At 43.6% G+C, this 23,071-nt stretch overlaps 1 protein-coding gene across 2 annotated transcripts in view; it reads right to left on the bottom strand.

Moving 5' to 3' along the window:
- The window catches only part of LOC119484801 (complement C3-like), an 88,061-nt gene that overhangs the window by 8,198 nt on the left and 56,792 nt on the right, over nt 1-23,071 (bottom strand). For both annotated transcript variants that reach the window (XM_037763896.1, XM_037763897.1), the window contains 16 exons: nt 21,168-21,262; nt 20,870-21,061; nt 20,569-20,724; nt 20,247-20,376; nt 19,470-19,538; nt 19,040-19,234; nt 18,831-18,951; nt 18,635-18,723; nt 18,358-18,497; nt 17,806-18,018; nt 17,502-17,565; nt 17,307-17,396; nt 16,915-17,118; nt 16,483-16,558; nt 4,988-5,147; nt 4,775-4,870 (listed from right to left, as the gene is read on the bottom strand). In XM_037763896.1, coding sequence (XP_037619824.1) covers nt 4,775-4,870; nt 4,988-5,147; nt 16,483-16,558; nt 16,915-17,118; nt 17,307-17,396; nt 17,502-17,565; nt 17,806-18,018; nt 18,358-18,497; nt 18,635-18,723; nt 18,831-18,951; nt 19,040-19,234; nt 19,470-19,538; nt 20,247-20,376; nt 20,569-20,724; nt 20,870-21,061; nt 21,168-21,262 — 2,090 coding nt within the window. The remainder of the gene's footprint in view (nt 1-4,774; nt 4,871-4,987; nt 5,148-16,482; nt 16,559-16,914; nt 17,119-17,306; nt 17,397-17,501; nt 17,566-17,805; nt 18,019-18,357; nt 18,498-18,634; nt 18,724-18,830; nt 18,952-19,039; nt 19,235-19,469; nt 19,539-20,246; nt 20,377-20,568; nt 20,725-20,869; nt 21,062-21,167; nt 21,263-23,071) is intronic.

The following is a 23,071-nucleotide window of genomic DNA, read 5'->3' on the forward strand; positions in this document are numbered from 1 at the left end:
AAGGGGCAAGGTACTGTCGCACCTGAGAGAGTTGCAGGCCGATGTGATTTTCTTACAAGAGACGCATTTGAAAAATGAAGCTCATGGTAAAATTAAAGCTAAATGGATAAGTCAAATATACCATTCCAAGTTTTCGGTCAAGGCTAGGGGGGTGGCTATCATAATTCGCAAAAATGTTTCTTTCTTACATCAGTCTACAATTGCAGATAAAGAGGGAAGATATATTTTGGTTACGGGTGAGATTCAGTCCACACCAATTACGTTGCTGAACATATATGGGCCAAATTGTGACGATCCAGAATTTTTTAGGAAAGTCTTTAGCTTGATACCGGACATCTCTACCACAAATTTGCTGATTGGGGGGGATTTTAATTTAGTCCTGGACACTTATTTGGACAGATCATCTACACAAAGAGTGGCATCATCTAACGCTTCTAATTTTTTGAATTCATATATTACAAATACAAACTTACTGGATGTGTGGAGAATTTTAAATGCAACAGGAAGAGAATACTCATTTCATTCTCAAGTTCACAATGTATACACCAGAATAGACTACTTCTTGTTGGATGCCAAACTCCTGCCTGGAGTTCAGAATGCCAAATACCATGACATTGTCATCTCTGACCACTGTCCCGTCTCTCTCTCACTGAGGCTGCTCGAGGCTGCAAAGACCTATAGATCCTGGAGGTTTGATCCCCAACTGCTTACAAGAAAACGCTTTTGTGAGTACTTAGAGACTCAGATGAAGTTGTTTTTTGAGACGAATGATAAAGATGATATTTCACCGACTTTGTTGTGGGAGACTTTTAAAGCATATATGAGAGGATGTGTCATTTCCTTCCTTTCAACCCTCACAAAAAAAGCGCGACCGTTTTGAAAGATCACAGTTGGAGGACCAAATACGAAAACTGGACGCAGAAAACGCTGCCCAACCGTCCACTGAGGCGCATAATAAAATTTCAGTCCTCAAATACAAGCTCAATCAATTACTCTCTGAAAAAATCTCAAGAGCCTTCATATTTACTAAACAGACATTTTTTTAATTTGGCGATAAACCGCACAAGTTGCTGGCAAGGCAGCTGCGGAAAAGGGAAAGTGATAGGACCATTCATAAGATAAAATCGGATTCTGGAACTCATGTTACCTCACATAGTGACATAAACAGTACCTTTCGTCAATTCTATGAAAAGTTGTACACTTCCCAAGCCCAGGCACCACCCGAGGTTATGGACCATTTTTTACAGGCATGTGATTTGCCCACATTATCACCGAGGGATCAAAATTCCTTGGAGACAGAAATTACATGTGAGGAAATAAAGAAGACGATCAAGTCTTTAACAAATGGTAAAAGCCCGGGACCAGATGGGATTTGCGATGAATTTTATAAAAAGTTTGATAATGTGATAGCCCCATACCTGTTGAGGATGTACAAAAAGGCATTTGAAGCTGGCACGCTACCACTAATACTAAATGAAGCTACTATAACAGTTATTCCAAAGAAAGGGAAAGATTTAGAGCAGGTAGGTTCATATAGGCCAGTGTCACTATTAAACACAGATCAGAAAATCTTGGCCAAATCCTTAGCTAACAGACTCGGTCCTTATATGGCTAAATTGATACACCCGGATCAGACAGGGTTCATTCCAAACAGACATTCGTTTAATAATTTCAGACGCCTTTTTAATATTATGTACTCTCCCAGACATCCTAAGGAAGATTTGTTCCTCTTGAGCTTAGATGCGAAAAAGGCCTTTGACTGTGTGGAATGGCCCTACCTATATGCAGTACTAGAAAAATACGAATTTGGCACAAAATTTATTGCATGGGTTAAGATATTGTATAACAATCCCAGTGCTAGAATCCTTACTAACCGGACAGTTTCAGATGCATTTAACCTTTGCAGGGGCACTAGGCAGGGATGTGCTCTGAGTCCCTTGCTGTTTGCTCTAGCATTGGAGCCTCTTGCAGAAACAATTAGGGCTCACACTGAGATTTTTGGTTATAACACGGAATATACTTCAAATAAAATTTCGCTGTATGCGGACGATATTTTGATGTACATAACGATGCCACTGACTTCTATTCCTATCATATTGGAGACGATTGACTTATTTAGCTCCTTTTCGGGATATAAGATAAATTGGAGCAAGAGCGAACTGATGCCGGTGCGGTGTAAAGACCCAAGCATGCTCGAACAGATTCCATTCAAACTGGCTTTGGAAAAATTTAAATTTTTGGGGTTAGATATCACGAAAAAATATAACTCCCTATTTGAAGCAAATTTTATGACTATGTTAGACAAGTTTAAGACCAAATTAGAGTTTTGGAAAACCCTTCCAATTTCTCTGATAGGCAGAGTGAACGCAGTTAAAATGATCTGTCTCCCTCAACTGTTATACCTCTTTCAAAACATACCTATATATCTTACTAAGAGCTTTTTTAAAAAACTTGACTCTATAATTCCACCATTTATCTGGAATTATAAATCCCATAGAATTAGGAAAGACCACCTGTGCAAGCGTAAGGGGGATGGGGGGCTGGCTCTACCAGATTTCAGGCTATATTACTGGGCAGCAAACATTCGATGTGTTTCCTATTGGCTGGATGAGACGATTGTTCTTGACAGCTGGCTGGATATGGAGCGAGAGGACAGTCTACCCAGCTCACTTGGTGCTATTGTAATGTCTCCCATTCGTCTCAAAAAAACATGTTATAATTACAACCCGATTATTCATAGTACTACTCAAATTTGGAAACAAATAACCAAACATTTTAAACTTAGAGCTCTATCCTTTACACTTCCGATATCGGCAAACCCGTCTTTAGATCCTTCAACCCTAGATGGAGCCTTTGATCAATGGAAAGAATCAGGACTGAGTGATGTAGGGGACTTGTACATTCGGGGTATGTTTGCTTCCTTTCAGCAGCTTCGGGAGAGGTATGGGCTGTCAAAAACAGATTTTTTTAGATATCTTCAGATTAGACACTTTGTGAAAACTCATCTTCACAATTTTGAGGGTGCAACACCTGATAAACTAGACCAGTGTCTGAGAGACTGTATAGTAGATAAACATCCAGTTTCATTTATATACAATACATTGCAAGACCTTCAACAAGTAGATATGAGCTGTATACAAAAGGGCTGGGAAAAAGACCTCGGGATAGAAATAGCGGAGAACATTTGGGACAAGATTTTGAAGTATGTTCACATCTGTTCATTGAATGCCAGACACTGTCTGATACAGTTTAATATTCTGCACAGGTTACATTACTCTAAAGTAAAGCTACATAAAATCTTTCCAGAAACGTCTCCAATATGTGAGAAATGTGCCCAAGCAGATGCAGATTTACTTCATAGCTATGCACTATGCCCTAAAATACAGGACTTTTGGGTTGCAATATTTTCATTCTTTTCTAAGATTTTTAAAGTTCAATTAAAACCAGATCCACTTTTGGTTATACAAGGAGCTTCCGAAAGGTCTAAAATCCTACAGAACACACAATATCATCTCCTGTCCTATGGTCGCCTTTGTGCAAAGAAACTGATTCTCTTGTTCTGGAAAGGGAAAGAGGTGCCAACATTTAAATCCTGGATAACAACACTGGCTGATACCCTCCACCTAGAAAGAATCCGATACACCCTTGATGACAGACTGGAGGTATTTGAAAAGATTTGGAGACCGATGATCTCCTCTATAGAAGGGACAGACAATTAAGACGCAATAGACACATAGTCTTTAGTACTCGAGGTAGCACTGCTCAGGGATGGGTGCCTTAGGGTGTTGTCTGTGTTTTTTGGGGGTTATTTTGTTTTGTTTTGTTATGTTTTGTTTTGTTTTCCTTTCATTACGTATGTTTTTTGTATTTGCTTGTCTCCATTTTGTTTGCCCTTGGTTTCTAGTTTTGTCTGTTTTTGTGGATATATATAAAAAATGCGGCATGATAAACACCCCACAAAAGTTTGTATCACTGACATGCACATGCTTCTAAATAAAAATATTTGAAACGATAACGCGTTCAAGCAAATTTGTTTTAACGCCACTAATTTGTTTAATGCAACTTCTGATTTGTAGGTTGTAGCGGGCTCAATGTAAAAGCTAGATTGAAGATACTGGCATCAAATGAAACTAGAAAACCTCAGGAATCCAACCATGTCACACTAGCTTATCGCGAAGGAGGCTAAATAACATATAATAATAATTTTGTTGAGGAAAAACTGGCATGGCTATTTTCAAAGTGGTCTTTTGACCTCTGACCTCAAGATATGTGAATCAAAATAGGTTCTATGGGTACCCACGAGTCTCCCCTTTACAGACATGCCCACTTTATGATAATCACATGCAGTTTGGTGAGGGTCATATTCAAGTCAGCACACTGACACACTGACAGCTGTTGTTGCCTGTTGGGCTTGAGTTTCCCATGTTATGTGAGGGTTTCTGGACAATATTTGTCATTGTTTTGTGTTGTTAATTGATTTCCAATAATAAATATATACATACATTTGCATAAAGCAAGCATATTTTCCCACTCCCATGTTGATAAGAGTATTAAATACTTGACAAATCTCCCTTTAAGGTGCATTTTGAACAGATAAAAAAATGTGCAATGAATTTGTGATTAATCACAATTAAATATTTTAATCGATTGACAGCCCTAGCTAAGAGTGATATTTTGCTATTTCGCCCATCAATAGTGTGGAGTCAGTAAATGACGAAAAAAATGCAGTGAGGGGGAAAAAAAAGAAAACATTGTATGCAGATGAGTTACTCACATTAACAGTTGCATTACATAGTGTACGTGACTCCTGCATGGCAATGAGGCAGAAGGCCGTCATGGAGGCATCTGAATCTCTGCCGCGCACATCACCCTACACATGCACACACAGAGATTATAGATTATAGTCAATGATTTGTAATTGTTTTCATTTTGCTTTTTTTGTAGCACTAAGATGAAGTATTGATGTAAATGAAATCAGTGCACGCACAATCATCTCTCCGTGGGACACCGTTCCAACTTCTCTAAACAAGCCGTCAGGTTGCTGCGCGTTGAGAATCAGAAACTTAACAGCGTCACAGATGTCTTTGCTTTGCACTGCCACCAGACTGCTGGCCATGGCAAACACCTTGGCAACATAGGCTGTCAGCCTTAGACAGGAGAGGGGAGGAGAAGTTTAGTTTCATTTATTTGCACATAATATACACAATATTGTCATCACAGTCAAGTTAAGTCAAAGGAGGATGTGGAAACCACTATGAGTTCAAAGATGTTTGAATGCCTCACCAGGTGCTACTTTGGTGAGTGGTATACGCAGCATAAGACCCATCACTTTTTCGGTAGGCAAGCTCGCTCTGGTAGCCTGGACACAAACAAAAACACAAAACCAGTTTTAGGAGTGGGGTAGCATTGCATGCACTTCTGTCTACCATGCTGTTTTTTTTATATACCACTTCTGCCACGTCAGGAACTTTAAAATCCCACACAGAGGGGCATCAATGACATTTCTGGTATGTGTGCTAATAAACACATCTGTGAGCCTACCGAACTTGATGTGTTGGAGGGCTTCGTTACGTTTCTGAAAGCCCACAGCTTCCCACTGGTTGGTTTTGTCCAAATATGTGGCTGCAATGACAGGCAGTGTCATGTGGATCATGTTCGCCTCTCCGCAGCCTGAGGGCTGGAAGATCAGAGTACCCATAGAGGTCCCACTAACGGCGTTCTTCAGTGAAGCAACTTGTTCTCTCCCTGCATGCACAAACACAAATAGAAAAAAACTAAACATTATTAACTAAATAAACATGCGAAGGTCCCCCAAAACCAGTGAGGTGGTCATTCATTTACCAATAAGACCAATAACAATTTACACCAATGCAGAGTTCATTGTAACTGGCACTATATCGCATAATGTGCCCGAATATATCATCACATCTCACCTGTCACAGAGATCTGTGTGCTCGTAGGTGTGTTTGGAACCAAATCTTTTCTAGGAATTCCACTGTTGAGAGTTTCTTCTTGTTTACCATCTAAAAGGATAAACAGTGGGTACGTTGGGGGATCAATTAGCAAGTGATACAAATTTAATATTAGCAAATTACTATATGATGTAGCTGTTTAATGTGTAAACTCACCTACACCCTTTTTAGTGGGGTCTAGAGTTATAATCTGAGGAGATTTAACCAGCACACCTTCAGGCTGGAAAAGCAACAGTTAGGACAAATGTTAGAAATCAACAACTATTTTTGAGTAATCGTTATCTGCTGGTGTGTAACGAAATACAATACGGCTTGCTTGTTAACTATCTTTCTTATTTACAGTTTATGTTGAAAAGTTGATACAGTTTACATTTGCATTAAAGTTACGCCCCGAAAGATGTCTGTTTCCCTATACTGACTTTAACACAGGAGATCGCTGTTCGTTTCCCGTTTCTCTTACCACCACCCGCAGCATCTTCATGATTCCGTCATGGAGCGACGAATCTTTAACAGCTGCTTTGACCTCAATGCTGTATTGTCCGTCTTTCATGGGAATAATGATGAAGGGTACAGATCGTGTAGTTTGGGGCCCAAGTTTGACCTCCTGACGATACTTCCCACGCTTAGAAGCTGCGCTGCACACGTGCTCCTTCTCAATCAGATCCACACGCACCTTGAGAACAGGACAAAGATTGAAAAAAGATATTGAAGTATGTGTAGTTGATCAAAGATGCTTTCCTAATTTAAAGAAATTTCATGCTTTACATTGTTTCCTATAGGATCAATTTGATCTTGAAGGTACACTGTAAATATTGCAGTAAGGTTCCCCCCAGTTCTGAGACCGACCACCATGGAAAAGGATTCATTCCCTTTTTTTGCCACACGTTGTAAGTCAGTCCAATATTTACTGTTGCTTTTGCTCTTTTGTTTGCAAACTCTTTGAGAAAAAATATCGTGGCCTCATTGTCTCTGGCATAAAACACCAGAGCAGGGCAACCCAGACTTACGGTGACATCATCGGGGCTGTAGTTGTGGAGGATTGCCTTAACTTCTAGCTGCTCTCCACGTACAGCAGAGTACGGCAGCCTGAGATCAACGAAGAACTCCTTTCGGACAATCACTTCTAACGGAGCGCCAACACAGATTCCTTTAAGATGAGAGGGATTCAAAAAGAAGTGATGAAACAGAGAAAGGGAGAGAGAAAAAGGTATAAAGGTGTATTGACTCACTGGAAAGAAAGAGGGTTGTAGAGGAGAGACAGAGGTGAGAAGATATGGAGTACAAGAATAAGATAACAATAAGGATTTGAATAAGGAAAAACTTAAGGTTACTTAACGTTACCCCGGTTCTTTGATAACAGAGTGAGGTGTTTCACTATGGGAATCGCCTCGGCGTGACCAACTAAGGAACTCCAATGACACAACGTCTGTCATTGACAGACAGGTCGACCTGTGTTAGGGCTACTCCCCCTCATATTAAGACAGTCGACCGCCCCTCACAAATCATTCTAGACCGGTTTCTTTCCGTGTCTATGCATGGAGGGACGTGATGGTGAAACACCTCACTCTGTTATCAAAGAACCGGGGTTACGTTAAGTAACCTTAAGTTCTTTTAACTTCGTTCTGTGTTTCACTATGGGAGATATAGACCACTCTCGTATTGCATATGTGTCCCGAAGCCATAAACAATAAGCCAGACAGTGAACATCACACAGACCCTGGCGTGTTTGCCTCTAGCACAGCCCGTGCCAAGGATGGCCCCGAGACATCCAGCCTGTAGAACCTTCAAAAAGTGTGAGGCGTAGCCCAGCTCGCCGCAGCACAAATGTCCTGCACTGAAACTCCCTTGAACAGGGCCCATGGAGTGGCCATGCTCCTAGTGGAATGAGCCTTTAACCCCTGTGGAGGTTGCAGACCTCTACAGCCATAAGATATGGCCTCCACAATCCAGTGGGATAGCCTCTGGCTGGACACTGGCTTGCCCTTGTGGGGAGTGGCCCAGGACACAAACAGCTGATCCCCTTTCCTGAAACCTGCTGATCTACTCACATTGACATGCAGAGCCCGCACTGGGCATAATGTGTTAAGCCTCTGCTCCTTCACTGAGGAGAATGGAGGTGGGTGAAAAGCCAAAAGCTCCACTGTGGGACATCTGTAGGCTGACTCCACCACCTTAGGCACAAAAGCTGGATTGGGCCGCAGGCAGACTTTGGTGAGCCCTGAGGCAAACTGTATGCAGGAAGGGTGGATGGATAAAGCCTGTAAATCACTCACACGCTTTGCTGTGGTTAAGGCTAAGAGCAATACTGTTTTAAGTGAAATAAACTTCATCCCCACCACCTCTATAGGCTCAAATGGCTGATGAGAGAGGACGTCCAACACGACCCACAGATCCCACAGAGGAACCAGGGGCCCGGAAACGGGAAGCTTGCGGCGTGCACCTTTCATGAAGCGACAAACTAAAGGATGTTGCACCAGAGGCTTCTCTCCAAAGCCTATATGACAGGCTGAGATGGGCGCTAAATACACTTTAATTTCACTTTAAAGGCCTTACTCTTATTTACCAATTCCTGCATGAAACATAGCAGGTCAACCACCGAACACTGAAAAGGAATAGTGTGCCTTGAGTCGCACCACTCCTCAAAAACCCGCCACTTACCACTGTAAAGAGAGCGAGTGGAGGAGGCCCTTGCACTCTGAACGGTGTCAATGACCTGTGCCGGCAGGCCGGCCGCGTTCAGGTTCCACCTTTCACGAGGTGCTTGGATGACCACCGCGGTGCTATCAGGATTAGCGACAAGCCCTGCTCTCTCACCCTGGCTAGAGTGGGGGAGATCAGGCGGAGAGGGGGGGAATGCATGGAGCAGCACGTTTGGCCATGAGTAGGCCAGAGCATCCATCCCCAGAGGTGTATTTACGTCTGACAGGGAGAAAAACAGTCGACAGTGAGCGTTTTCCTGCGAGGCGAAGAGATCTACGGCTGCCCGGCCGTATTTCTCTCAAACCTGCTCCACCACCTGCAAATGGAGAGTCCACTCTCCGTACAGGGGGTTTCCCCGGGACAGGAGATCTGCACCCCTGTTCAAAACGCCCGGCACATGTGTCGCTCGGAGGGACATTAGCCTCGAGCTGCTCCACATGATTATCTTCCGAGCTAACTTGTGTAACTGCAGTGAGCGAGTCCCGCCCTGGTGGTTGATGTATGCTACCACCGTGGTGTTGTCTGTTTTCACCAAGACGTGGAGACCTTGTAGAAATGCAGAAAATGCTTTAATGCAAAAAACAATGCCCAAAGCTCCAAGAGATTTATGTGAGCCTGAGCCAGTCTCAGGTCCCAGGTGCCATTCACTGCTCTGCCCAACATGGTTGCTCCCAACCTGACAGGGACGCGTCCGTTGTAATGGTTACTCGAGTCTAGATGACACCGCCCCTAGCAGGACACCTGATGCGAGAGCCGTCCGGTCCTCCCACGGGCGGAGCGCCAGCACACAAGCTGGTGTTATTTTCACTCTGCGGCTGAGGTGATGGCGTGAGCAGAGGCGCAGCGCCGCAACCCTCATCCACAGAAGCCCCAAGTGTATGACAGAAATCACTATCGCCATGAGGCCGAGTAGGCGTAGGCAGAGTCTGAACATCACGGCTGTCCCCACCCGGAACCGGGAGAGACACTGAGTGAAGGACGCTACTCTCCCCTCCGACAGCGTGACCCGATAGGAGAGGGAGTTTATGTTGAGACCCAAGTATTCTGTACATTGTGCGGGTTCTACTCGACTCTTTGCCCAGTTTATATTGAACCCAAGATCCCTGAGGTGATTTATCACCGCAGCGGAATCCCTGACTGCCCGCTCCCGTGAGTGGGAGCATATCTGGTAGTCGTCTATGTACGAGAATATTCTGATGCCGCTGTTCCGTAACGGAGACAGAGCTGCCTCCACACACTTTGTGAACACCATCGGTGCTAATGACAGCCCGATGTGCGATGTGAAAATACGCATCCGAGAGATCGATTGTTACAAACCAATCTCCTGGACGAATAGATCGACAGAGCACTTTGTGTGTTAACATCCTGAAAGTGTATTTTCGTAGGTGTCTGTTTAACACACGGAGGTCTAAAATGGGCCGTAAGGCTGAGCCCCCCTTCTTGGGAATGAGGAAGTAACGGGAGTAAAAACCCTGCTGAGCTTCCTCACTCGGGACGGCTCTGATCGCCTGTTTGTTTAGCAGGGATGCTATCTCGTCCTCTAAGACTCGTGCTGAATTCCCCCTGGCTACTGAAACTAACACTCCGTTGAATCTGGGTGGTTTCCTAGCGAACTGTAGTCTGTAGCCCTGAGTAACAGCGGACAGAACCCGTGGGTGAACTGCGCATGCGCGCCACTGGTCTGTCCGCGCAGCGAGTGGACTGTGCACGCCCTGCGGTGACGTCACCTCCATCACCTGGAGGGTGCGGCCTCCCCTCGGAGGAGCGTGAGTTCCCCTTGCTGGGATTATGCGGCCATGACATTGTTTTGTTTTTATTTTGTTTCGGGGGGAGCATTTCACCCTCGGCCCTTGGCCTGGCTGTGAAAATGCACACTTTATTTCTTTCAGTGTTGAACTGGGTACAAATGCTTGGTGACACTGTGTTACCTGCCCCCTGTTCTCTTCCCCTTGAACATGAGGGCAGAGAAACTGAGGGAAGACCTCTGGAAAACTGGAACACACCAGGGCCTCTGAAGCCTGAGCTTGGGGGCTCTGTTCCACCTCCATTCCCTTTTTTTTTCTTTGAGGGAGGGGGGGAGGGAGAAGCAAGGGGTGTTAGGTCGCACGCCTCTTCTTCCCGTCCCCTGGGTGGGATGGCGGTTTCTTGCTGCAACTGCAGCGAAAGAGTGTTTGCCCCATGGCTTAGCTTTTTCTGACCGAGGCTGCTGGCTAGTCTGTTGACCAGCTGCCTGTTTCTGCGGTCTGTGGTCCGACCCCTGTCTCCCTCACTGCTGAGGCTGCGGCAGCAAAGCCAGCCCTTAGTCCCTGAGGGGGGCGAGAGATGAGTCGTCGGGTTAGGCAGAGGTCAAAGGCTTCACCCTCTTGTTTTCTGAGGGTGCTGGTCTCTCTCATTTTCTCCAGAGCTGGACCGAAAACACCTTTGGTGGGGTTGTATGCCGCATCCACAATCTCTGCCTTCTGAGCATCACTCAGGCCTGAGAGATTCAGCCACAGGGCCCTCTCACCTGAGACTGCAAGTCCCATTACATGACCGCAGCCCTGCACTACGCCATGTGAGGAGCGCAGGATGAGGTCGTTCACCACACAAATCTCATCCCAGAGAGCAGGGTTAGGTGCCCATGAGTCCAGCTGTCCACCATCTCCTCTAGGATTTCCGCCTGGTACGCAGATAGCAGTGTCATTGCATTAAGAGAGCACACTGATTGTGCTGCGTTCCCCCATTCCGTGGATCTCCAGCTTTGAGTAGCCTTTGGTGGGAAGCTTACTCTTAAATGGGCTGGACCAGTACCTGCTCATTTCATTCATGCAGGCAGGCACTGCTGGCAGGAGTTGTTTAAATGGTGGTTGGGCTGGTGGGGGCACTTACCATCATATAGATCTCTCTCCGCCCCTGTGGCGTCCTGGGCTGCAGGCCATTGAATCCACAATTTGGTGGCGGCCCGTTTGCAGACCTCGTATAAGTTGCTGTCCACTGTGGGAACAGCATCAGATGCACTGGGGGGTCTGGACTGTTGAAGAGGAAATGAGGAGTCATCCTCCTCATCCTCCATGTCGTCCATGTCGAGGAGGTCAGAGTTGGCATCGCCCTCTGCGTCCTCACAGCCCAGCTCCACCTCGAGGAGCTCCTCAAAAAGTGGAGGCATGTCCGGGCAAACGGCGTCCATCGAGTCCGCCCAGCCGGCTGAGGCTCGTGGCTGATGGGTGCTGGTTGTGGCTTTTGAGATGGCTCCAGACAGGCACGGGGCCTGACTATTGGCCACTGCCACTCTCAGCCTCCTTTCCAGGATCTTTTCTGGCATTGACGCACAGTAGGTACATAACTGGGGGTTAGACAGCGATGCTTGAGCGTGTTTATCGCCCATGCAAGCTATGCAAATAGGATAAGGGTCCCTGCCCGAGATGGACGCCCCGCATGACGCGGGGCACAGGCGGGATACAGCCTCTTTAACCTTCGGTTCCGACCCTTTGGCGGGGGTAGCGGCCGAAGACATGGCGACTTGAAAAGGAGTGGAAAGTATATATATTTAGCCGTATCAGGCGTGCCGCAACGCGTTAGCTTGTCGGTTAGTAGCGCTAGCAAACGGGGTAAAGCCCGAGCTAACAACATACCGTTATGAGTCTGCTCGCCGTGACACGTTAGCTGAACTCCGGGTACTCGTCTCGGCTAACAAGCTAATGCTAACTGAACCTAGTAGGCTCGCCTTAACGCGCTAGCCGTAAGGTAATAATGTTACACAGTCACTGGCTATACCGATAAACAAATACAGGTTAGCCTGAGAAAACAGCTCGCCTTAACGCGGACACTGCTCGGTTAATTATCCTGTGTAACACCACAAAGTACACTTCTTGCGAAGTACTTACTCAGCAAAACCAAACTAAAGCCTGGAACTGCGTTCGGCGGCGTGTTCCTTGACGGGTCGTCTGTGAATTGTTAAGCAGAAAAACCAAGCTAGCTTAGATGAGCTGAGGGAGAAAAGCAAGAATGATTTGTGAGGGGCGGACGACTGTGTTAATATGAGGGGGCGTAGCCCTAACACAGGTCGACCTGTCTGTCAATGACAGACGTTGTGTCATTGGAGCTTCCTTAGTTGGTCACGCCGAGGCGATTCCCATAGTGAAACACCGAACGAAGTCAGAAAAAGAACCTCTATTCTCAGCTTGTATATCTTCTCATCCTCCTCAATTTTCTCTGCAGTAATTGAGTATTTGAGTATTTAGTTGAGTCTTTTCTCATAAGGTACTTGGCAGAAACAAACGGATAAAATGACAACAAATGAAGACAAATAAACAGGAAGAGGAGGAGGGCACCAAATTACCTGTGCTGAGCTGCACTGACATGTTAAACTTCTGAGAGTCACTCTCCTTTTCTTTAGGCATAGCGTAATACAGCGACACCATCTGTCACATAGACAAAAGTGCATCTTAATATGTGATAAACTAATAGACATCTGTCTAGTATAAAAATGTATTTGGTTGTATCTGAGATTCAAAAAGCACACATCAGTAATCAACAGATGATAAATATATAGAAGAATATAAAAATATATTGTACTTACTGTCACCGTTGCTTCTCCTGAACCCGTGGCGGTCACTTTCACGTTCTGGTTTGTATCATTGAACTGTGGGAATTTAAATACGCACACAAACACACACACACACACACAGTCAGGGATCAGCAGTAGAAACATACAGAAAACAACAGGACAGATGATGTTAATGAACCACTGGGAGTCTGTTTGTGTGTGCGCTCACTTCAGATGTTCTGGTGGCGTAGTGGTTGTTGATGTTGAAGTTGTACTTGTCAGGCCTTGACCTGCCCGGCAACAAGATGTCCACATTCAGATCATACTCTGGTTCTTTAGCGCTGGACCAGTACTCTGCTATAGCCTGGTACACTATTATGGTAGCCTAGAGAGAAAACAAGTGAGGGGGAGAAAACAAGACTTAGACATACAGTAAACAGGTTATAAGTAAACATAAGATGGAGAGAAGGGTCTGTGTTACCTGAGTTGATCCATAGCCTCCGCCCACCTTCGGCTGTTGGTTGAACCATCTCACAATAGGTCTGGCGTCTTCATAGGCCTTTATTAACAGAAGGCAAGTAAATGGTTGAAATTGTCCATGGTTGACTGTGCATTTGCATTTATAAAACAGCTTTAGTGAAAATAGAGAGAACTCCTGATTCTGGTACAGTTACATTTTAGATTGTAACCTGTAAGTTTCCAAAACCTACCATAGAGTTTCTAAATCATTTTTTTCCCCTATTATGGCACCATCAAACAGCAGCTACTTGAAACTTGCCTGATAAAAGCAATCAATCACAAATAATCTGTTTTTGTCAAATGTGTGTTATTATTGTGTGACTATGCCTTGCAGGATGTTCAAATCAGTACCTTGTTTTTATAACTATGTCATAACTAAGTCATTGCAAGTGAGACAGAAAAGAATGCCTTCAAATACCTATCAAGATAATCATGAAGTGCTCTGTGAAGTGGTAGCAGTAGTGTAAAGGGTCAATAATGTTTGCCAAATATGGTTATTTAAAAAGTGTAAAAGCTACTGTAAGCAACATTTCATTGCTTCATTGACTTTGTTTCCAAACCCTCTACCCTGTTAGTGAGGCAGCATGGATGAGGACTCAGTTGTATGTTTTCTGTAGCAGGACATCCTGGTGAAACGCACACATGTGGCACATGCTCACCTTGGCCTTGACCAGAGCGAGGAGAGCGTAAGCTGTGGCCTCCAGTGTATAAACATGCCCCTTAGGTATCGGCCAGTGGGACAACGCTGAAGAAGACACACAAATATATTTTTTTATCACTACTGTATGCTCTACCTGGAACAAGCTCAGTTTACTAACAATTCCCCAAGACATCATCTTGGAATATTTAATGTTACAGAAATACCTGGGGAGGCAAACTTGTAGAGGATCTCGCGGTTCAGTTTGTTTTCATTGGCCAGGGCATATGACGTCATGGTAACAGCATATGGGTTGGTGAGGCTGGGCAGACGTCTTTCCAGATAGGCTACTGCTTTGTCGATACTGCCTGGCAGACTCTGGACGGAAGGAATAGAAAGTTAGGAGAAATGGGAGAAGAGCCAGATAACAGTGATCCATCTATTTTTAATATCCCATTCTGTTCAGGAAACATTTGATCCTGGGACAATAGACCGGATCGTCCCCTCTCTTACCTTCTTCTGTGTCTTGTGAGCTAGACTGAGCCGCCATCAGTTACAGTTACTATTGGGGTGTGGATTTAATGCTTCCATACAAATACAAGACTAAGGGTTGGCATCAAATGTCGTTTTGAATTTGAATGTGTCAAATGCTTGGAAAGAATCATTTTAGCACAATTGACCATTCACTAAACCCTCTCCTTGAACAGCGATTTCCTAATTTTAGTTTAGCAACTGTAACTAGACATAACAGGTCTGTCCACCTGCTGAAGCAGCATGGGACTGTGTTAAGAGGGCTGTCAAAGTTAACGCGATAACGCGTTCACGCAAATTTGTTTTAATGCCACTAATTTGTTTAATGCAACTTCTGATTTGTAGGTTGTAGAGGGCTCAGTTTGAAAGCTAGAGTGAAGATACTGGCATCAAATGAAACTAGAAAACCTCAGGAATCCAACCATGTCACACAAGCTTATCGCAAAGGAGGCTAAATAACATATAATAATAATTTTGTCGAGGAAAAACTGGCATGGCTATTTTCAAAGGTGTCTTTTGACCTCTGACCTCAAAATATGTGAATAAAAATGGGTTCTCTGGGTACCCACGAGTCTCCCCTTTACAGACATGCCCACTTTATGATAATCACATGCAGTTTGGGGCAAGTCATAGTCGAGTCAGCACACTGACACACTGACAGCTGTTGTTGCCTGTTGGGCTGCAGTTTGCCATGTTATGATTTGAGCATATTTTTTATGCTAAATGCAGTACCTGTGAGGGTTTCTGGACAATATCTGTCATTGTTTTGTGTTGTTAATTGCTTTCCAATAATAAATATATACATACATTTGCAAAAAGGAATCATATTTTCCCACTCCCATGTTGACAAAAGTATTAAATACTTGACAAATCTCCCTTTAAGGTACATTTTAAACAGATAAAAAAATGTGCGATGAATTTGTGATTAATCGCGATTAACTATGGACAATCCTGCGATTAATCACAATTAAATATTTTAATCGATTGACAGCCCTAGCTAAGAGTGATACTTTGCAATTTAGCCTATCACTAATGAGCAGTGAGGGGGGGAAAAAAAGAAAACATTGTATGCAGATGAGTTACTCACATTAGCAATTGCATTACATAGTGTGCGTGACTCCTGCATGGCAATGAGGCAGAAGGCCGTCATGGAGGCATCTGAATCTCCGCCGCGCACATCACCCTATACATGCACACACAGAGATTAAAGATTACAGTCAATGATATGTAATTGTTTTCATCTCACAATTTTTTAAGCACTAAGATGAAGTATTGATGTTAATGAAATCAGTGCACACACAATCATCTGTCCGATAAACACCGTTCCAAGTTCTCTAAACAAGCCTTCAGGTTGCTGCGCGTTGAGAATCAGAAACTTAACAGCGTCACAGATGTCTTTGCTTTGCACGTCCACCAGACTGCTGGCCATGGCAAACACCTTGGCAACATAGGCTGTCAGCCTTAGACGGGAGAGAAGAGGAGAAGTTTAGTTGCATTTATTTGCACATGAAATACACAATACCGTCATCATAGTCAAGTTAAGTTAAAGGAGGATATGGAAACCATTATATGAGTTCAAAGATGTTTGAATGCCTCACCAGGTGCTACTTTGGTGATTGGCCCACACAGCATAAGACCCATCACGTTTTCGGAAGTTAAGCTCGTTCTGGTAACCTGGACACAAACAAAAACACAAAACCAGTTTGAGGAGTCCTCTTACATTTTTTTCCTGTGATTATAACATTTTTCAAATGATTCTGGCGGCATACGTTTTTGTTTGTATAAGACAATCCTGGTGGAAACTTCTGAAGTCTATGAGACTATGTGTTGCATTCAGACCATTAATTGTCAGTGTCCCTAGCCTGGATCTGTGGGGAAGGGGTAGCATCGCAGGCATTGCTGTCTACCACGCTGTTCTTTTTTTTTTTTTATATACCACTTCTGCCACGTCAGGAACTTTAAAATTCCACACAGAGGGGCATCAATGACATTTCTGGTATGTGTGTTAATAAACACATCTGTGAGCCTACCGAACTTGATGTGTTGGAGGGCTTCGTTACGTTTCTGAAAGCCCACATCTTCCCACTGGTTGGTTTTGTCCAAATATGTGGCTGCAATGACAGGCAGGGTCATGCGGTACATGTTCGCCTCTCCGGGGCCTGAGGGCTGGAAGATCAGAGTACCCATAGAGTTCCCACTAACGGCGTTCTTCAGTGAAGCAACTTGTTCTCTCCCTGCATGCACAAACACAAACAGAAAAAAAGTAAACATTATTAACTAAATAAACATGCAAAGGTCCCCCACAACCAGTGAGGTGGTCATTCATTTACCAATAAGACCAATAACAATTTACACCAATGCAGAGTTCATTGTAACTGGCACTATATCGCATAATGTGCCCGAATATATCATCACATCTCACCTGTCACAGAGATCTGTGTGCTCGTAGGTGTGTTTGGAACCAAATCATTCCTAGGAATTCCACTGTTGAGAGTTTCTTCTTGTTTACCATCTAAAGGGATAAACAGTGGGCACGTTAGGGGATCAATTAGCAAGTGATAAAAATGTAATATTAGCAAATTACTATATGACGTAGCTGTTTAATGTGTAAACTCACCTACACCTTTTTTAGTGGGGTCTAGAGTTATAATCTGAGGAGATTTAACCAGCACACCTTCAGGCTGGAAAAGCAACAGTTAGGACAAAGGTTAGATATCAACAACTATTTTTGAGTAATCGTTATCTGCTGGTGTGTAACGAAATACAATACGGCTTGATTGTTAACTGTCTCTCTTATTTACAGTTTATGTTGAAAAGCTGATACAGTATACATTTGCATCAAAGTTACGCCTCAAAAGATGTCTGTTTCCCTATACTGACTTTAACACAGGAGATCGCTGTTTGTTTCCCGTTTCTCTTACCACCACCCGCAGCATCTTCATGATTCCGTCATGGAGCGACGAATCTTTAACAGCTGCTTTGACCTCAATGCTGTATTGTCCGTCTTTCATGGGAATAATGATGAAGGGTACAGATCGTGTAGTTTGGGGCCCAATTTTGACCTCCTGACGATACTTCCCACGCTTAGAAGCTGCGCTGCACACGTGCTCCTTCACAATCAGATCCACACGCACCTTGAGAACAGGACAAAGATGGAAAAAAGATATTGAAGTATGTGTAGTTGATCAAAGATGCTTCCCTAATTTGAAGAAATGTTATGCTTTACATTGTTTCCTATAGGATCAATTTGATCTTGAAGGTACACTGTAAATATTGCAGTAAGGTTTCTCCCAGTTCTGAGGCCGACCACCATGGAAAAGAATTCATTCCCTTTTTTTGCCACACGTTGTAAGTCAGTCCAATATTTACTCCCACTCCAATATTTTCTCTTTTGTTTGCAAACTCTTTGAGAAAAATATCATGGCCTCATTGTCTCTGGCATAAAACACCAGAGCAGGGCAACCAAGACTTACGGTGATATCGTCGGGGCTGTAGTTGTGGAGGATTGCCTTAACTTCTAGCTGCTCTCCACGGACAGCAGAGTACGGCAGCCTGAGATCAACAAAGAATTCCTTTCGGACAATCACTTCTAACGGAGCGCCAACACAGATTCCTTTAAGATGAGAGGGATTAAAAAAGAAGTGATGAAACAGAGAAAGGGAGAGAGAAAAAGGTGTAAAGGGATGATAGAGGTTTAAGGTTAGAGGCACAACTAAAACACATGACAGATTTTAGTCACTGAATCCTCACCGTGAGTTTTTGACAGACTAATGCCAGTGAACTGCCAGGTTGTGATCGAGTCTTGCAAAGGAACATTTTTCGTCAATGATGTGGTGTCACTGAAACAAAGAAAAGTGTCAACACTTTGAGAGGTACCTTTGAATCCTAGTGGTGTCGGTGTGAAGTTATCAGTGTATTTTTTCTGTGTATATTTCAGTTTACTCACCAGTTAGGTGTTTGTCGAGGGCAAGCAGGCAGATTGACATCTAACCACAGCCAACTTTCAGGGAACTTGGTGCGAGAAACAATTTCATTGCTGTCCATGTAACTGTTGTCATTCTCCTCACCTAAAGTCATTAAAAAGGTTATAATTTTGATTGTTTCGTAAGTATGACCATGAATAGTAACTACCCATCCCTTGTCCCCGTCTCTTACTGCGAGCCAGTAGGAGGCTATCCTCCTTCTCAGATCGCTGGGTTTCCATATCCTTGCAGCAGTGTACGAAGGCAGCGACACAGGTTGTGCCATCAAGGATGTACTCGGCGCGCCTCTCACAGCTGTATGAGAGGAGGGTAGGCCTCATGCCTTCCGAACAACAGTCACGCTGCAGTTGGTCATTATATTGACTCACTGGAAAGAAAGAGGGTTGTAGAGGAGAGACAGAGGTGAGAAAATATGGAGTACAAGAATAAGGATAACAACAAGGATTTGAATAAGGAAAAACAAATGAACTAAAAAACTAAATGGGAAATGGAGGAAAGAACTAATACATAACATGGCAAAGATGAGTATTGTCAAAGTCCAAAGTCCTGAACTGAGTTACTGAATATGTGGTTATTGGGTAGTTTAGAGCTGTGGTTCTTACGTAAGCTGGTTGTGACATCCATTACAGTAGGGGCTACTTTCCTCCTGCTGGGGGCCGGACATTTCAATTCTGTAAATGCAACACAGACAAGATCTTTAACAGGTTGGACCCAGACTTGAGTTTTGCGTGGTTTAGTTGATGCGATACTCTTAAAATCAGACTGAGATGGTTTATCTGGTTGGACACATTGACAGCGTGTGGGTGTGAGAAAATATGATCTACAATTGCACACCTCATTTGTTGAAATGTTAAAACATTGTATAAATGCTTTATTAGAATAAAAAATCTTTTAAAACCCCTATAAAACAGGAGGGATCATGATCAGCTCATGTGGCAGTGACCAGTGTTAAGGTTAATATGGAAATGCCTCAAAGCGTCGGTTCAACCAAATTATCTCACTTACCCCAAGTGGTATAGTGTTGGTTTTATGTGCCCAAAGTGTAAGACATCTGTTTGAGATTCTGGCTCTCTGTTTGTGGTGCTCGCAGCACTGAAGAATTAAAAAAAATACACAGCAACGAGTGATTTCAGAAACAGTGTCTCTGAAACTATCTGCATGTCCAGACACCGACAAAGGGGAGCAAGAATAATGTCATCCGGGTGAAAAGACCCTTTAAGATGCAGTTCTTCTACTGTCCACTAGATCCTTACTTATATAAAAGCATTTGACTTTATGCGATGAATAAAGGTACATGTGCCCACTTCTCCTAATTAGAGAAATTTCATTGAGCCTAAAGAGAGGCATGTTCAGAGAAGGGGAGGGTAAAGTAGCGTCACCTTGTCTGTAGGGAGTACCAGAAGCCGTGTCTGACTCAAACAACAGCCCGGCATCGTAGAACACACCCATACCGTCCTTCCCTCCACCTGGTGTGCAGCCTGTGTCGTGCTTCTCGACAATGTCCCACACCTGAGCAGGTAGGAATGAGACACATTTACTCATGCAATGTATTTGCTGCAGGACAAACTTACACCGGATATTATTTGAAGCCAAAAGCTAACAAAATTGAAAGTTAACATGCGTGAATGTTTTTAATATATAGCTTTTTGATATAAGCCCTTTCAAATATTCTCAAAGATAATTATGAAATAAAGAAATTGCCTTTTTCTGGGTGAGGCGGTGCTTGTTGTTTAGGACGTAGACGCCTTTGTCAACTGCCACCAATCCCACTGTGGCCTCTGGATCTCCTGTGACCTTCAGACCAAACATCATTCGAGGCTCATAGGATGGAGCTGGTCTCGATGATTCCAGCCTCAGCTAAATGTGAATCAGTGAATGAGACGTGCAGTTTTGAATTTGTTTCATACATAAAAACATATCAGAGAAGTATACAAATAACTTTATCAGGTTGTGCATGGGTGTCTTGTTTGCCTGTTCGTTACATCAGTGTTGTGTGACTCACCGAGCCCATGCAGGAGTCCTTGACATCCATCCAAACAGAGTCTGATACCAATTCATTGTCATTTGTATGGTAGTAGGTTATGATGCGGAACGATGGCAGCATTTCTTTGGTAATGAGAAGTCTCAGGGAAATCAGTACTTGACCTCTTGTCCTGTAACGGCCACTTTTCACCAGCTGACCTCTGCTCAGGATCTAGGGACACAGATTTATACATCAGCACTTATCACACATGAGTCGTGGGACGCAACAAAAAGAGTTACACATGTGCACACAAGCACAGGTGTAAAACACCTCTCACCAGGTATGTGACGTCATTCTCGTGATTTTCCTGCCTGTTGAGGATGAGGTTGATTTTCAGTTTGTGTCCTAGGTCCAGCTCAGCTGCATTCACACCTGCAAATATGACATGTTGTGATGAGTGCTGAACACAGAAAAGATTTAGCACATGGTGCATACTTTGCCACTGCCACCACCTTTGTTTTTAATCATCTTGTGTAATTTCAAGATGTAAGTTACCTATGTGGATGTAGTTGTTGCTTTTAGTGGTATATGGGAGAGCAGACATGCTGGCTGATGCTTGCTTGTCAGGTGAAATACGAGGATCATTGGTCTTTGCCTGCAATTAAAGACACACACAGGTAAGAATACACACACAGTTTAATAAATAATACTTGAAAAGTCCCATGTCGATCCTATCTTAACTTATTGAGGCTTTGCCTGCCATAGTTTTGCCTAGCAATATAAAATTGCTAAATAGAATGACCAAAAGTCATAACACTGACAGGATGAAGTTCACCATTCACATACTGTACAGTAAATGTGTGAGCAGCAGAACCAAAACAAGGAGCTGGGTGATAGCTCTGCTGATTTCACCTCTTCAAGTGAATATCAAAAATGTTGATTAATGTAGGGGCTGAAGGGTGGTGCAGTGGTTAGCACTGTCGCCTCACAGCAAGCAGGTTTGAATCCGGTTTCCTCCCACAGTCCAAAGACAAGCAGGTTAGTTTAATTGTTGACTCTAAATTGGCCATAGGTGTGAATGTGAGCGTGAATGGTTGCCTGTCTCTATGTGTCAGCCCTGTGATAGTCTGGCGACCTTTCCAGGGTGTACCCCGCCTTTGCCCAATGTCAGCTGGGATCGGCTCCAGCCCAACCCCCCCCCCCCCCCCCCCCCCCCCCCCCAGCGACCCCGAATAGGATAATCGGTTACAGATAATGGATGGACGATTAATGGAGGTTTAAGTGGCCATTTGGGCTATAATGCAAAAAGGGTAAAAGATTTCAGAGACTTACGGTGATTGTCAGTGTTGGTTCCCCTGCCACTGTATTGATGGTAAGCCTCGCTATGCCATTGGCTTCGGTGCTGCCCTGCACCTGTCCTGGATCGACCACCACTCTAACACCTTGTGCCGGAGTGTCGTCAGGATTCACAACTTCCACCTGCCATCAAAGACACAAACAGCTGAACAATCAGTAAACATCCAACTGCCTTATTAAAACACACCTTATTAAGGTCAAACTCATGTTATTAGATTTGGTTTTAGTGATGTGCACTAAGTTTTATGACTCAGGTAGTTTATGGCGACCCAAACTGTTGATGGATGAATTTCTCTTTTTCTCTGGAATCTCACAAGTCTGCCTTTATATCGTAATAAACATTATGTGACTTTTATATTTAGGACATACTGCCATTTGTGTTTTCAAAGAGTAACTATATTTCAGTTATGAAATGAGATGTTTTCAGTGAAGGATTTAGAAATATAGCCATTTTATTAGATTGATTTATTTTGAACATGTAACAAATAATAAGAATAACCAATAAAATAACAGTAAACATATACAGTGAGACAAGGCCCCTTCCTCATCCCTGTACCTCTCAAAAACATTTTATACATCTTGAATGGATTTATATTTTTACTTTGCTTAATTTCTTCATCTATAACATTTCATATATTCACCCCACAAATTGTAGTACGAACATAATGTTTGTTTTTAAATAAATTTCCTCTTATAATCCCCCTCTATGTCTGAGAACATTTTTTGTTTGTTGCCAGGAAGTACCAGGCCATAAACCATACATATGCTGTCAGTTTATGTAAATGTAAACAAGTGTACTTACCGCAACATCGAAGGACATTCCTGGTTTGAAATATTTGGGCGTTTTCTTGAAGTGGATGGTGTAAGGTGATGTGACAATCTGGA

Source organism: Sebastes umbrosus, chromosome 3 (assembly GCF_015220745.1).
Source record: "Sebastes umbrosus isolate fSebUmb1 chromosome 3, fSebUmb1.pri, whole genome shotgun sequence".
In the NCBI taxonomy this organism is placed as follows: domain Eukaryota; kingdom Metazoa; phylum Chordata; class Actinopteri; order Perciformes; family Sebastidae; genus Sebastes; species Sebastes umbrosus.